This window comes from Xiphophorus maculatus, chromosome 20 (genome assembly GCF_002775205.1).
Source record: "Xiphophorus maculatus strain JP 163 A chromosome 20, X_maculatus-5.0-male, whole genome shotgun sequence".
Classification (NCBI taxonomy): Eukaryota; Metazoa; Chordata; class Actinopteri; order Cyprinodontiformes; family Poeciliidae; genus Xiphophorus; species Xiphophorus maculatus.
Window position 1 is genome coordinate 23,055,444 of NC_036462.1, and position 15,818 is coordinate 23,071,261.

Sequence of the window (15,818 nt, forward strand, 5' to 3'; positions counted from 1 at the left end):
GTTAACAAAGATTTCTCCTCACATATGATCTTAACGGTGAAGGCGTAGCTTATATCCTTGACTAATAAAAATGTCAGTCTGATTATCAGACACATTCTGCATGTAAATATTAATGAAGACAAGAAGTTGCTCTTTGATCAACCTCTTACGGTCAAATGTTGCACTCCGGCCTCTAGGTGGCGCTGCAGGTAAACATTGGATTTGACCCTCAGTCTCAGTTGCCTAGTGATGACAAACTATCCACAGCTTCTGATTTCCTGTGTTCAAAAAAAAAAAAAATCTCATCGCTGCCTAAGAAGCTATCTCGAAGTTTTCCGAACAGATTTTTCTGTTGTTTATGTGGAGATTTCTGTCTAACTATGGGACGAAGTAGCAGCTGTGCTCTCTGTGGGAGCGTCGTCTAGCGCTGGCGGGGCTTTTGACCGACGATGAATAACTACAATTTCATCAGGGTCGTTGGGAAAGGAAGCTACGGAGAGGTGAACTTGGTGAAGCACAAGACGGACCGAAAACAGGTGAGAAACGAATCTAAAAACGGTTAATGCTAAAATATGTATTTAAAAATGCCATGCTTTTGTAGTGAGTACGTCAAAACATTGTAAAGTTACCTGAAAGTCGGTTTAAACATAAGGGATTTGCTGAGATTTTTTTTTTTTTTTGTATAGCAAAAGATATAGTTTTATAGTAGCATTTTATTCCTTCATCCAAATACTCAATATAACATGGATTTATAAATGAAAATACTTTGTGTATCGCTTGTAGCTATTTGTAACTGTGCTGAAATATGGCACTTGATTAAATAATGCTAATGAGCTGGACATGAGAAAATATTTGTATGATGGTACACGACCTTCCTCAGATTGATTTGATAAATATTTGTCTATGCAGTGGCTTCCAAAAGAACGCAGGTTCTTTGAACCTTTCCATATTTTGTCACTTTACAACCACAAACTTCAGTGGATTTCGTTAGATTAGATTTGATCTGATAGATGAATAAGTTGTGCATAATTGTGAGGTTACATAATGATACATGTACATTCTTTAAAGTGTTGCCCGCATTTGTATTCAGCCCCCTTTGCTCTAATTTTGCTTCCCATTGCACAATTACGCACTACTTTGTGTTGATCCATCATATAAATTCACCAAAAGATGCAATTGAGGTTGTGAAATATCGAAATGTAGATAAAAGTAAAGAGGTATGACTACTTTGGCAAAGAACTGTATGTTGGCACTGTGTGTTTATGCTTTGTGTTTCTTCAGTATGTGATAAAGAAGCTGAATTTAACCACATCATCCAAACGGGAGCGCCGCGCCGCGGAGCAGGAGGCTCAGCTTCTGTCCCAACTGCGACATCCCAACATTGTGACTTACAGGGAGTCGTGGGAAGGAGACGACCGTCAGCTGTATATCGTGATGGGTTTCTGTGAAGGCGGGGACCTCTATCACAGACTCAAACAGCAGAAAGGGGAACTGTTGCCAGAGAGGCAGGTTGTAGAGTGGTTTGTCCAGATAGCCATGGCACTTCAGGTACAATATATTGGCACACTTGGCTGAAAAAGTGGATCGGGCTGAATCACTATTTGGAAATCAGGAAGTCATAGTTGTGATTTATTTGCTTTCCAGTACCTCCATGAGAGGAATATTCTTCACCGGGACCTCAAAACGCAGAATATCTTCCTGACTAAAACCAACATCATCAAAGTTGGAGACCTGGGTATTGCACGTGTTTTGGAGAACCAGAATGACATGGCCAGCACTCTCATTGGGACCCCGTACTATATGAGTCCAGAGCTCTTTTCTAATAAACCCTACAACCACAAGGTATTATGGTTTCCTGCTCCCAGTAATTAAAGGAGCTTGGTTGCACTAACAATTGATTAAATAAATTCAGTTGCTTCTTCTTCAGATTAAAATTTCATTTAGTTAATCTATAAAAGTTAAGAAACTGGAGGTCAGAATGAATGTATTGACTGCTTTTTATTTCATTGCTGAACGCAGCTTTTCTTTATTTTTCTTATTCTTTCAGTGCTTCTTTCTTATTTTCTTTCTTATTTACAGCATTGTTTTCGGTCAAGCATCAAATTTATTCCTGTCTTGGCAAAATTCGCAAATTCTCATGCTCTGCCTGTGATGCTGTCTCCAGTCAGATGTATGGGCCCTGGGCTGCTGTGTGTATGAGATGTCCACGTTGAAGCACGCCTTCAATGCCAAAGACATGAACTCACTGGTTTATCGCATTGTAGAGGGAAAGGTTGGTTTTATTTTTTTTATCCTTTCGATAAGTTGCAAGTTAGCAATATGTCATTTTATGATATTAATCTTAATTAGGGCAGATAGTTTTTTTGTTCTTTTAGGACCTCTCTGCAGATAAATCTGCTGGATTGAGTTTTGTCATTTTAGATTTGTTGGGGGAGGTTATTTTATTGTGAAATCATTTAAACTTCATCCACAGATTATTGCTTTTAAAAATTATTTATTTATTTTTTACAATTTTGCTCTTTAGTTGCCGCCAATGCCGAGCCAGTACCACCCCCATCTCGGAGAGTTGATCAAGATCATGCTTTGTAAGAAACCCGAAGACAGACCTGATGTCAAGCATATCCTCCGGCAGCCCTACATAAAGCGTCAAATCGCCATGTTCCTTGAGGCCACCAAAGAGTAAGCGTTATTCACATCAGACATTTTTCGTGGTTGACTTTCAGGCAATATCTAAAGTATAGGAAGCTGGAAAAATGGACAGGAATAGAGATGAGCATGAGTGGAGCAGTTTGGAGAAATAGAGGGGCAAGCCTGAGATGTTGTGCACAGAGAAGAATGGGTGGATGTATTGGACACATGAGCTGCCAAGAAGGGGAAATAGAAAATGTTGATATGCGAAAAGTAATCTGTACACAAAATGTGATTGATTGATTGAGTTTGATGAGTATTTTCTCTAAATGTGTGTTTCGCTTTTCTTTTTTCCAGAAAAACGGCCAAGTCAAGAAAAAAAGCTGCGGCCGGACCAGGAGACTGCAGTCCCAGCGGTGGGTCATCTGGTGCATCATGTCACCCAAAACCTCAGAAGCTTCCTCCAAGTCCAAATGCCGACACTGTTGCCCAGACGAAGCAGGTGCGTTGATTGTTTACGCTAAGGCTCTTCTGAGTTGTTGAAATCTCTTTGTAACATTTTGTGTTATTTAATGATTGTTTTTCTCCCATTTACACCTTTATCAATTGTGTCTTTTAAAGGTCCACTGATTTCACTGGTTAGTCCACGGTGGACCTTAATCAATCAAAATCTATTTGCTTGATTAAATAAAGAAAATTATTTTTAAAATTTCACATCTCGAGTTTTTCTCAGACATACTGTATGTAGTGATTTGATTTTATGACATCGTTTTTTTATTTGAAACCTTTCCATTAAATTTATTTTTGCTCTTTACAAAACTATTGGATTGTGTTGCCTTGCCAACCTTCCATCATCATTAAACCATAAGAAAGCACAACTACCTAAATTGTTTTTGTACTTGCTTGGACTATCTTTGAAAATCGAGTCTGTGGAAAAAATCTTGAAGCAAAATCTGACAAGATACCGTTTGCTAACTTTGAAGCCTCTCTGTTTAAAAAGAAAATTTGAAGTGTTAAAAAAAAGAACATGTCACCATCTTTATTTTATGCAATCTTTTCTCCTTAATCCTAGAGAGAAGACAAATCGCGGGAGCATAAAATCCAGAACGGCGTTGCAGATTTCCCTCCAGCCCTTCCGTCACAAGCTATGTCCCCATTAGCTGATATTCTCAAAGCCGGTATCTCTCCCTTGGCAACCGTCAGCAGCATTAATATTGATATCCCATTGCAGCCGAGTGACGGTGTGATGAAAAACCAGGTTCAAAGGCCCCCGTCTGCTGAGTCACGGAGGGAGCCTGGGACTCGCATCGTATGCACAGACAGAAAAGCGAGGCGGAAACCAGATCCCTCACCTCCTCCTTCTCCTGTGAATCCCGCTCTCAGAGCTGAGTCAGGTGTTTGTGCCAGGGGAGGAGACGAGAGGACGGCTTCCAATGGGCTGTTAGATATCCAGCTGAACCCAGGTCGTACACGTCCCGTCTCTGTGGAGAAACAGGACTCACATGTGGACATCAAGGATGACACCGGCGAGTTACTTCGAGAGGCTGAACTGAACTCAAATGCAGAAAACGTGAAAGTGGACGTACGTCCAGACAGCAACAATGACACTGTGACTTTGATCAAGGGGACTCCAATGCATCTTCACATGCCAAATGTTGATGTAAGTTTTTAAAGAAGGTAGAATCAATGTTTTTTTTTAAATGTCTCCTTTTCATAGGACTCCTTATGTCTTTTCAGGACAGCCTTGAAACGACGGAAAAGCTGTTGGAGCCTCCAGCAGTGGTAAGCGATGAACCACTGCTGAATGTTTCCCCAAAACAAATCTGGATAGACTTTAAAAAAAAGCTAATACCAATATTGCAAAACCTTTCTTAGTAGTATTGGAAGATTTGTGTTGTGTCTGTTTAGGAGCCTGTTGAAGAAGAATCGTCTTCTCTCTCGATTAAACAAGACCCAGCTACCGTTTGCCAAAATCCCCAGGTCCTCCCTGAGCCTTCAGGATCAGAGCAACACAGGGGGATGCTTTTTGATTCGACTAAAGGGGGCCATAAACAGGTAAACATAACTACTATTACTAACTAGTGTTTAAAATTTATATAATTTATATATAATGGAACTTTTAATATGGCTTTGCAATAATATAGAAGTAATGTTCAGTTTTAATCCATTGATGGGTGATATTTTTTTCTTAACTGAATATCTGTGTTTTTTGAAAAGTGACTCTGAAACTGCAGCAAACAAACATTAAGGCCAGTATGACTATAATTTACATTAATGTTGGATTTTCTTTTGTTTCTTGTTATTTCAAGTTGGCAGCTTCAAGACCTCTACCTCGTCCTCCCATCGAGGCAGCGGCCGTGGAGAGGAAAAGGAGGATTAAGAAGAACATGGAGAGCAAGAGAGTGGATGTGACTGCAGCCTCCACATCTGTTGGTTCATCTAAGGATGGGTTGTTGCCTTTACCACAAGTGAGAGCAACACTTTAACTCCCGACGGCTTTATTTAAAGTTAAATCTTTGCTCTTTGTTATATTCATCATCACCTTTTTAAAACAAGTTCGGGATCTATTTTCAAGCACTTTATCCAAAAATGACTTGCTTTTGTTTTTGAAAATATCTTTTTATTATTATTTCATTGCTTGATCTTATGCAATCCAACAACATTTCTGGAGCATTTAGAGGGGAAATAGACTATATTTCATCTCCTTGCTCACCTGCAGTTTTACGCTAAACCCACCAAAAACTGTTTATGACTGAAAAGCTCCATCCTTCTCTCAGGGAAATGGAAAGTCATTAGAAGTTCTTAAAAAGTGGGTTTAAAATCTAAAACATAAAGTTGTAGCAATAAAAGAACTACAATAAAACATTTATCTGGTGAATAAAGTATGATATATTTTTCAGTTAATTTAATCCACGTCCAATTTGGTTATACCACTTTTAATTAGATATGTGCTTTCTGACTTTGGGGTTTCTGTGTTTATTATTCAGTTTCTAATCATGCTTCATTATATATTTTAAATAAACTCATTCATCTATCAGCCTAATTGAGAGCAATTTTATTTTTTAGGAGCGTCCTCTGACTGCCAGAGAGAGAAGACGCCTGAGGCAATCCCAAGATGGCGCAGGTCAACCAGGTAATGCCTCCAAACCGTTAATAATTGGTGTTAAAAAAAAAGACAGAGAACATTCAAATAGGTCTTTGTTGTTGTTGTGAAGAGAAATAGACAAAAAATAAAAAACACATCTAAAGCCAAACTACAAATAGTTATGATCCTGAACAATTTCACCTAAATGTTAATGTATTATTCCTGTTGCTTAGGTCTGAATGCTGTGCGAAGGGCGTCGTACGATGTTGCCTCCACCAAAGTGGAGCGACACAATGCCCCCGTCACTCGATCTGCTTCATACTCCATCATAGACTCCAGCATTAAGGTGCAGATATCTTTTTCTTAAACTCAATTTCAGAATTGATGAAGTTTAGAAAAAGCAACATTTAGTAACTTATCAAAATCTCTCATTCACAAGAGTTGTTTTTCTTACATCACAACAGGATAGGCTGATGGAGCAAAGGTCAGATGAAGACGAGTACAGCTCATCCACAAGTTCCACGGAGCGCTCAGAGGGAGACTGCAGGGAAAGGTGAGGACGAGTCAAGTGTCTCAGCAGTGGTCTTTGTAATTAGTAACATTTTATTCTTTGAGTTTTATACTGAAAGATATTAACCGGTGTGTAAATGTACTCTGTGTATGAGCAGAAAAACAGAATCCAACGACATGCATGATTTGGTCCACATGATGACTCAGACTTTGAGGATGGATGTTGGAGACGGTGGACGTGAGTTGGGAAAAGGCCGATTGGACTCAATGCCAGAATTCAAGCTGAATTGCAGGTACAGAGACACCCTGGTGCTTCATGGGAAAGCCAGAGAAGAGGCAGGGAACCTGTCACTTGGGGAAATCCCAACAGGTGAGATACTTCGGTTTAATCCTAGCTTCATAAAGCAAGCAGCTGCTCTGCAACTGTCTTGAGTTTAACAGCTCTGTTTCTTTAGAAGGTGCCACGTCTGGTCCAGCCAAGGTCAGGAGAGCAATAGAGCGTCTGAGAACGGATGTGGTGAAAGGTCTGGGTGTTAAGCTTTTGGATAAAGTGCTTGAAATCATGGAGGAGGAAGATGAGGTCAAAAGAGAAGTGAGTAGTACAGACCCTAATGTAAAATCTCTTACATAAATGGAAAGCAACATTATGTTTTCATTAGAGATATCTTAATTAATACTTTTTTTTCTTCCTAATACCAGTAAGACTTGTAAAAGCAAACATTTACTCTTACAGTGTACCAATCAGACACTATAAACACGAGCGTTACAGTTACTGTATTGTACTGTTACAGTTACTGTATACTATATTACAGTGCTGTATATGCTGTCAGCTGTCACTACTACATTAATAATCTGATGTTAATACTTAAGCAGCCAATGATGTTCTGGACTTCGCAGTCTCTTCAATCTGTCTTCCTGACAGATCGAAGGTCAGTTGTTCTGACATCACTACATCTGTGCAACCCTACAAAATATTATTTCCTTCTTTGAATTTTAAAAATTAAACAATGTCCTGTATTTTTTTTTTCCTTTTGAATTGTGAACTAAACTTTATTGGAGCAATGGGTTAGTATTTTTCATGGCAATTGCAAATTAACAAGTTTCTATTTACTGAACTAAATCTAATAAAGACTAACTTCAGTTCACATTAACTCATTTTAAAAAATTATTTCTTTAATTACAATTGCATATAAGCCTGTCCATATTTCCAGTCTAAGCTCGGCTGCCTTCATTTTGTTTGCAGCTGTGCCTTCGTGACCAGATGGGAGATGGGAAGTACCAAGCTTATGCCGTCATGGTGAGGCAGCTGAAGTTTTTCGAGGATATTGCTGTCAAGATATGAAACAACAAGAATACATACAATTTGGAAAAAAGTGCTTTTCCAAATTGTCACATCAGTTAGTCAGATCAAGCACTCTTCCATTTACCGAGGTACCGAGGAAGTTTGGTCTTTACCGCAAACATTTTGCAAGCTGAAATTTGTTTCAAGGTAAAAATTCTGATATGAACAAGTTTTCTGTGAAAGAAGAATCGACACATATATACATGTATGGACAAAGTGGTACAAACAATTATGTAAATCACTTATTTCTGCATCTTACCACGCAACACTGGATGTGAAAAATGATTCTTTAAAGTTCAGGCTATCTATGCAAACATTTCAGTCATTTTAAAGCTTCCATTTAAAGAATTTCATTTATTTATGATTCTTCACACCGTCTTTCTTGTGCTGTCCATAACACCTTAGATGTAACTTCTGTTGACTAATTTTCTTTTGACACAAAATAATGTAAAATAGATGTATTGTAGATATTAACATGAGTGATTTTTAATAAAACTAAAATGGAATGCCTTTTTTGCTTCTAGTTGGCTTATTAAAATTCGAGAATTACACACTTTTTATAGCAGATAAAAACCATGTTTAGGGTTTAAAAGATTTCACTGATAAGTGCAGAAAAACGTAAATTGAAATTTCACATCAAATCAAACAGACGGCACTGGATTTAATTTTTTATTTTTTTAAATGCACAGAATTGACCCACTCATACTGTTATTTGCTGCGAATGTGAATTGTAGGACAAACTTCACTTTTCTATATAAAAAATGAACAGGAGTTATTTATGCTTCTTTCTCTTGGTGTTGTCCTGGGGCTTTGGGGTGGGCTCTCCGCTGGCTTCTGGTGCCACCGGCTGCCAGGGCAGAGGATTCCGTCTGTACATCGGCCATGGAGGCAGGGTCAACTAGAGAGGACGGAAACAAAGTGACAGATGTTTACAGGGCAGGATAAAAAAGGCTTGATGTGATGCAAGACACCAGCCAATGAATGTTAAAAACTCACCAGACAAGACACAGCAAATCCAGCCAATACAATGTACACTGTCCAGCCAAACTGCTGAATAATCAGCCCATACACGAATCCGATCACCTAAGAAGAAAATCCAAACCACATCAGTACAGCAGGACTGCTGGGGAGGATGCTTAACCACTTGAGCTGCCATCCATCCCAGACAATTTGTCCATTCTTGTGTTAAGTCAATCCAGTACAGGTTTTGTCAAATATTTCCCAGTTGTCTTCAAAGCAGCCTTGTCATAGCCACAATCTGTATGAAAATGCAGATTATTTTTCTGTATTAGTTTTTAAGCAAACATATTTATGATTTGAGTGAAATTATACCACCTTCAGTTACGGACACAAGTAAACTTTCCAAACTTGTTGATTGCAAAAAGGTTGGTGACGGCCAATTTGTTTTAGTAAACAACTTTAGAAAACAGATTAGAAACCCTCAGCAAATTAGAATAAAATCCAAAATGTCTGTTCATTTCTGTAAGTCAGATCAATAAGTGAAACTCAATACATTGACTAATTACACACTACAGATAGACATTTGGAGCATTTATGTAATTATGGCTTATAGCTAGTAAAGTCAGAAAGTTACAAAACTTTATGAGGCCTATAAATGGATTTCTAACAGATGTGACCAACACCATCATGGCTGGTGACTTGTTGGTTGTCCAGAGATTAGAACTGTTGAAAAAGTTAATTTCAGAGCACTTTACATTTCCCACAACTGAGGTGACGATTTCATTTTCTATCCAGTCTGCACCTCCAAAATGAACTAATACCCAGTGAGCATGCTCACTTTACCAAAACCCCTGTGCACAGAACAGTGAGGATGAGAAGGATGATCCAACAATGAAGAACTAAAGGCCGATATTCTGTTCACACCTCGGCAGAGCCACAGGCTGATATCTCCAATGCATAAAGCATTGATGGGGTAATTCATGCAAAAGGAGCCCTGACCGAGAAGACTGTGCACAACAAACAAAAACAAGACTTTGAGATATATCATTTTGTGTGTATCGAATATTTATAAACGTTTCAAGTTATATAACTGAAATACTTTAACATTTGTCATTTTAATTCTGGTTTAAATTAATTTAAATATTTACCGCAGAGATTAGAATTATTCCTTGGAAAATCTGCTCAGCCAGCTTCTGGCCCTTGTAGTCCTGCAAAACAAGAGGGAGACAAAATAAATTAAGTCATTAATGATTCTTATAATAAAGTCCGTCAGCAAAAGATGTCTGCAGCGGTTCTTCAACTGGTTATGCTACATCTGCAAACTGAGGGATAACTTTGAGCTACTTTTTAAAATCGTTGTTCGACAGAGAGAATTATTTAGTTAATGCTACGCTTTTATCAACTTGGAATGTTGAATCTAAGTCAGAAATGTTATTTTATTTCCTGTGTAGAATAAAACATGGCTTTGGTTAGCATCCGTTACCAAAGTAATCAAAACGACAGAAAGCTAACGTTTCGTGAATAAAATCATCTGCACTATTTAAGGTAACTTAATTTACAGTTTCTCAACAAATTAGGTAATTACTTCTCACCATGTGCGTAGGAATGTTCTTAAATACAGACAGCATTTTTACACTTGAAATGAGCTGTCTGCACGGAAATATGTTTGGTTCTGCTTAGAGTCAAGCAAGCTGACTTCCGCTTTTAAAAGCTACGTTGTATTGTGAGGAAGGACCTGCCGACGTAATACGTGTGCCGAACTGAACAGAACGGCGCAGGTCCTCAGATTCATACATTATGTGGATTCCTCAAAGCGCTTCGTGTTTTGTTAACACTCGCTTCTAAGTCTGGGAAATTTGCAAGGTATCTACAAAGGTGCCTGGTGTAAATGTCAAGTTCCTTCATCACAACTATTAAGCTGGCCATGCATTTTTACAAAGTAATACTTTTAGAATATTTAAAGTTTTCTTACTAACCTTAATCGAAAACTTTTGCCTACTCGAAACTCCCAGATAATGGAGATTTTCAAGCAGGCATGTCCTAAACACCTAAAGCTGCGTGCAGTCGTGATAGCGGAGGGGACAAACTTGTTGATGTTGAGTTGGCAGTTTGGCTTCAATGTGAATTCGTCACATATGAGTGTTTTTCCTCAAATCTGCACCTTGCATGTAGGCGTCTTGAATCTGAGCGCATAATTCACACCCAGCAGAACCTTTTTGTGTCTATGCCGTTATCACAGAGCGGCGTCGCGACGTTACGGTCTGGGGGGGACTCAGCCCACCGTGGGTATCACTTAAACCTATTTGTATTCTCTTGGTTTTTAATTCTTGTAGTGCTGGACGGACTGATGCGGCGGCTGCCATGACACTAAGAAGAGGTAAGTAAGTTGCATTAACAATTATGTCATATCTTTCCACGCCTTAAGATAATCAGTGAATGATTGCACTAATAACAAACGTGAAACGGACAGTAATTCACATGGATGTTGTGGAGAAAATGTACTCCTCTCACCAAGTTAAGTGTCCAAGTGAGTGCCTCGCAAAAGTAATTTTCCATACGTCGAGGCAACTACAAGCATTAGTGTATTTTAATGGGATTTGATTTGTTTTTGATAGAGCAGCACAAAATAGTATAGATTTGTGAAATTAAAGGAAAATAATACGCATTTGTATTTAGCTCTATAATTTTGTTACCCTATAACCTGATGCCTAATAATTCACCTGTGCTCTTTCTGTGAAAGCTTCAGAGGTATGTCAGAGATCAGTGGTTTAAAAACAGCATCGTAAATGTAAGACTCGTGGGTGTCCAGATACTGTGATTCTCCTTTGTAGAATAATCCACAGAAGCAATTGAGCTCTTTCTCAGTGTCGAACCGTTTAATTTCTTTTCCGCTACTCCGTCAGCTGTCCCGCACTCAGCTGTTGCCAAACGTTCGCTCCACTCCCCCTTCCGGGGAGCCTTTCAAAATAAAATATTTCCAAAACATGTTACATTTTCTTAACTCCAATTTTCACTCTTACATAAAGACAAGACAGATCAGTGATAATGCAAAATGCTATGCCCTAGCTGGAAACTAACACTACATTGAAACAGGGTGGTGGCTGTGTAATGCTGTGGAGATGCTTTTCTTAAGTTAACGGGGTGGAACTCAGCCAAAGCACAGACATCAGGCTAGACATCAACTGATCCGACTGGATTAAATAGGCAATTGTGTTAGTCTGTAGATGTGTAAAGTTGGTGGAGTCATACCCCAACAGACTTGTTGCTGTAATTTTGGTGAAAGGTGGTTCTGCAAAGTACTGTCTTGGGTTTGGTGTGGAGAGATTAGGTAAATCGGTGATTCCCAACCCTGGTCCTCAAGGCACATTGTCCTACATGTTTTAGAGGTTTCCCTGCTTTAATGTGCCTGATTCAACTGATTGCAGTTCAACAAACGCCTGTTAATCAGTCATCAACTGAAATCAGCTGGACTGAAGCAAGGAAATACCTAAAACATGCAGGGCAATGCGCCTTGAGGACCAGGGTTGGGAAACACTGAGGTAAATAATAAAATCACATAATTTATTCATGGAAAAAAATGTTGGTAAAGTCCCACACATTGACGTTTGTGGTTGCAACATGACAAAATAAGGGAAAGTTCTGTATGTTAAACTTCAGCCTCTTGCATCTAACAGCTCCATCTAATGTGCTCCACAGTAAATGGAGTCCTGCTCGTTCTACTGGCTGTAGCCATACTGATCATAGTTCATCGAAACCTCCTGAACCTCAGTGACTTCTTAGACAGAGAAAACCCAGGTACGTTTCTGAGCCGAAGTTTACATGCACTGATGTAGTCTTGTACATGTCACATCAGAGTATTTTGGTGCAACAAAACGACTGTAAATGCTGTGCGGTTAACGTGCCCCAATCCAGATGCTGGACAGATTCTTCCTTTCGAGGCGGAGTTGTCTCCTGGTGTCGGGGAAAAGACGGAAAGGAAAAGAGACGGGATTCCTGTCCTCATCACTGCCACAGAGGACAGGCTTGGGGCTGTGATAGTTGCAATGAACAGCGTCTCCCAGAACAGCAAAGCCAACGTGGTCTTCACTATTGTGACCCTGAATGATACAGTTGATCACCTAAAGTAAATTTGTTATTCTATTTGTTTTTCTTGTGTGAATAATTCACACAATTCCTGTCACTTAAGATGACAGGAATTCTCTGTCATCTTAAGTGAATTAAAAACGATCTTTTCTGTTTTACCAACAGGGCGTGGATAAGCAAGACAACGTTAAAAAATGTCAAATATAAAATAGTTATTTTCCAACCAGAGCTTCTGAATGGGAAGTTGTCAAAAGATCCTAAAATGCTGGAAGCTGCAAAACCAGTAAGACGACTGATAATACTCATATATTCTGACTCAGAATATGTCACAGCTGCTGTTTATGTATTAAACCTTTTATATGTGTGTGTTAGTTGACTTTTGCCAGGTTTTATCTGCCTATGTACATACCTGAGGTAGAGAAGGCGATCTATCTCGATGATGACGTTGTTGTACAAGGTAAGAACGAGCCCATAATAAATCAAATCAGGTCTGTTTGACATCATGCAGCGAGTAAAGTCGAAAAAGGAGGTTTATTTATTTGTCGTTTTTGGCTATCAGGAGACATTCAAGAGCTTTATGAAATGAACCTGAAACCAGGACATGCAGCTGCCTTCTCTGATGATTGTGACTCAGCGTCTGCTAAGGGCATCATACGAGGAGCTGGAAATCAGGTGGCCTTTCCTTCTAAGAGTTACTTGTCATTTATGCTGCTCAATATAAGGAACTGAAATATACAGATGCAGTATTAAATAGCTAATTCTTTTTTTACAGAACAACTACATGGGTTTCCTGGACTTTAAAAAGGAGGCTATTAAAAAACTGGGGATGAAGGCCAACACATGCTCCTTTAATCCAGGAGTCATTGTTGCAAACCTGACCGAGTGGAAGAACCAAAACATCACCCAGCAGCTGGAGAAGTGGATGGAGCTCAACTCTCAGTGAGTGCACACACAATCTGAACAATGGATCTAAAAGAAAACGCTTCCGTAGAAATAAAAATAGTTGTAGCAAATGCATTTAAGAATTTTTTTTCATAACAGGGAGGATCTGTACAGTAACACACTTGCAGAAAGCATTACAACCCCTCCACTTCTCATCGTCTTTTATAAACGTCACTCCTCCATCAACCCGATGTGGCATGTGAGACACCTGGGTGAGTTACAAGTTAATTTCTGAATGTTGTTTCTAACTTTTTGTTAATCGGCGAAAAAGAAATCTTTAGTGGTGCTGTAGCAATCAAACTGTTATGATTGCTGACCAGGTAATGCATGTTTCTACTAGTATTTTGATGATTTATAGTTGGAAGGCCTCCGTTTTCATTGCCCTAATCTTTAGGGCTCTGCGTCAGATTAGAGTCGTGTCTCTGATCCGATAGAGACACGACTGATTGGGCCACTCCAAAAAGATAGTATATAACTTCCAGTTATAACAGACATGCTGGTAAAATTAATATATTGCTGTAAACCTAAATCTGGCATCTGTAATGGTTATGAATATCTCTGGCCTTAAGAAGAGAGACAAACTAAAGGAAAACTGGTTTTATGGCACCGAGAACATATCAGTCAGTATTCGTACCATACTTTCCTCACATACGTTAAATTGGCAGTATCAATTACTTTTTATTTATAATTCTAATTCATTTTTGAAGAGGAGCCTCTAAAAAGGGAGATAACTGCACTTGAAATTTTCAGTAAGACACCTTTACATTGTTCAGTTGTGATTTTTTTTTTTTCACTCGTAGTCAACTACAAGCTCTACAGCTGCTCTCATGTGGATGGGGTTCACACTGAAATAATCACCATTGTAACTTTCCAGTAATTCTAAAGGTTAACTGTAATAAGCTGGGTACAATAAATGTAAAAATCCCAACTTTTCAGGTATCACAGGTGCTGGAAATCGCTACTCTCCCCAGTATGTGAGCACTGCTAAACTGCTGCATTGGAATGGACATTATAAGCCCTGGGGGAGGACATCGTCCTTCTCTGGCGTGTGGGACCAGTGGTTCATTCCTGATCCCACAGGGAAGTTTCATCCCGTGCGAAGACACGCAGACTGAAAAATTACTCTTCGGAGACCTTTGGACCAACGCAGTCCCTGGCAGAACACAGTGTGGCTCCTTTCACCTCAGGAACTAAGCAGCCAGCAGTCTTATTCGTCATTTTGTGGGCCTCTTCACTCTGACATTATCTTGAACACAGATGCCTGTTTTTACAAAATGTTTTCCTTGCAATGACTCCAACTTGTCTGATTAAACCCGAGTTTCTTTTACCACATATAATACATCATCAATCATATGATACAGCATTACATAATGTTTTAGAGTTTCTCAGGCCTTTGAGACCATATTTGACCATAGATTTATTCTTTTTGTTTAGGAATCCCATGGCCACATGACCTTTAGAGTGGTGTTTTAGGTGCTGTGACTCACACAGATCAGTTACTGCCTCACAAGTGCACTAAAATGAAGCGGTTACCATTTTCACAACTTTAGAGTCTTTAATATTTTGCATACCTAATTAGTGGGAGATAACCACATACAGCTTAAAGCTTGTCATATTTGTTGGTCCTCAGATTAGCTTTGACACAGAAGTTAAACTCCAAGCTAAAAAAGGAACTAAACAAAAACAATTTAATCTAAATTTAAGATTAAATTATTTTATGTTTGTTAAACTGCAGGAAGGCTGCCAAGAGAAATGGTCATCACTGTGCAAAGATTTTATGCCCATTTATTGTCATTGCTTAATTATAGCCTTAATAGAACCATAACTGTTGCTAAATGATAGCTTAGTGTAAGATAAAGGGTTTTTCTGTTTACAGAGCAGTAATGATCTAGTTGCCAATGTGTATATATGTCTGCTTACCTCCTCCCTGGTAACTCTTCCAAAGGCTAATGTCAGTGCTTAAAATACTTTAGGATTTTTTTTTTTTGCACACAAGATTTATCCAACCTCTACTTTTTTTTTTTTTAACCAGTATTTAAAAACCTCAAGTTGACCACTTTAAATACAACCTCAAACTTTTTCCCCAACTATGCTGGTGTAAGAATGAACACTAACATTCCTTGTTACACTGTGGATTTTTAATGATCAGACCACTAACCTCTGCGTTGCCTCGGCATTTGCACAAATACTGCATGCCTTGTTTGCTTTTTAAGTAGTTTGCTTTTCTGTTTTGTACAATACCAATAAAATATATTTGCTGTTTCCTAAACTGTGAAATTACTCCTTTTA

General features: G+C 38.8%; 3 protein-coding genes across 5 annotated transcripts; 2 read left to right on the plus strand and 1 right to left on the minus strand.

The window, feature by feature from the left end:
• The first annotated feature begins 255 nt into the window (after positions 1-255).
• On the plus strand, positions 256-8,054 carry nek4 (NIMA related kinase 4). Of its 3 annotated transcripts, none has more exons than XR_002751906.1 (16): positions 256-515; positions 1,261-1,527; positions 1,624-1,821; positions 2,144-2,251; positions 2,504-2,658; positions 2,965-3,109; positions 3,680-4,267; positions 4,345-4,389; positions 4,516-4,662; positions 4,917-5,075; positions 5,674-5,740; positions 5,926-6,038; positions 6,157-6,245; positions 6,361-6,572; positions 6,658-7,267; positions 7,446-7,520. XR_002751906.1 is itself a non-coding variant. In XM_014470726.2 (16 exons), exons 1-16 carry the CDS (start codon positions 429-431, stop codon positions 7,542-7,544), a joined length of 2,616 nt encoding a protein of 871 aa, XP_014326212.1. In that variant the 5' UTR covers positions 256-428; the 3' UTR covers positions 7,545-8,054. The 3 variants fall into 3 exon arrangements, 2 of the variants coding, with proteins under 2 accessions (XP_014326212.1, XP_023181482.1); XM_014470726.2 differs by having other exon boundaries at positions 6,658-6,794; positions 7,446-8,054; XM_023325714.1 differs by having other exon boundaries at positions 6,661-6,794; positions 7,446-8,054.
• Positions 8,055-8,200: 146 nt separating this feature from the next.
• On the minus strand, positions 8,201-10,228 carry spcs1 (signal peptidase complex subunit 1). The gene is made up of 4 exons (XM_005804292.3): positions 10,097-10,228; positions 9,653-9,712; positions 8,541-8,627; positions 8,201-8,442 (listed from the first exon to the last, which is right to left on the minus strand). Exons 1-4 carry the CDS (start codon positions 10,130-10,132, stop codon positions 8,317-8,319), a joined length of 309 nt encoding a protein of 102 aa, XP_005804349.1. The 5' UTR covers positions 10,133-10,228; the 3' UTR covers positions 8,201-8,316.
• A 345-nt stretch (positions 10,229-10,573) lies between these two features.
• On the plus strand, positions 10,574-15,792 carry glt8d1 (glycosyltransferase 8 domain containing 1). The gene is made up of 9 exons (XM_005804324.2): positions 10,574-10,881; positions 12,201-12,299; positions 12,417-12,627; positions 12,753-12,870; positions 12,960-13,044; positions 13,147-13,259; positions 13,360-13,526; positions 13,629-13,741; positions 14,466-15,792. Exons 1-9 carry the CDS (start codon positions 10,866-10,868, stop codon positions 14,642-14,644), a joined length of 1,101 nt encoding a protein of 366 aa, XP_005804381.1. The 5' UTR covers positions 10,574-10,865; the 3' UTR covers positions 14,645-15,792.
• The last annotated feature ends 26 nt before the right edge of the window (positions 15,793-15,818 follow it).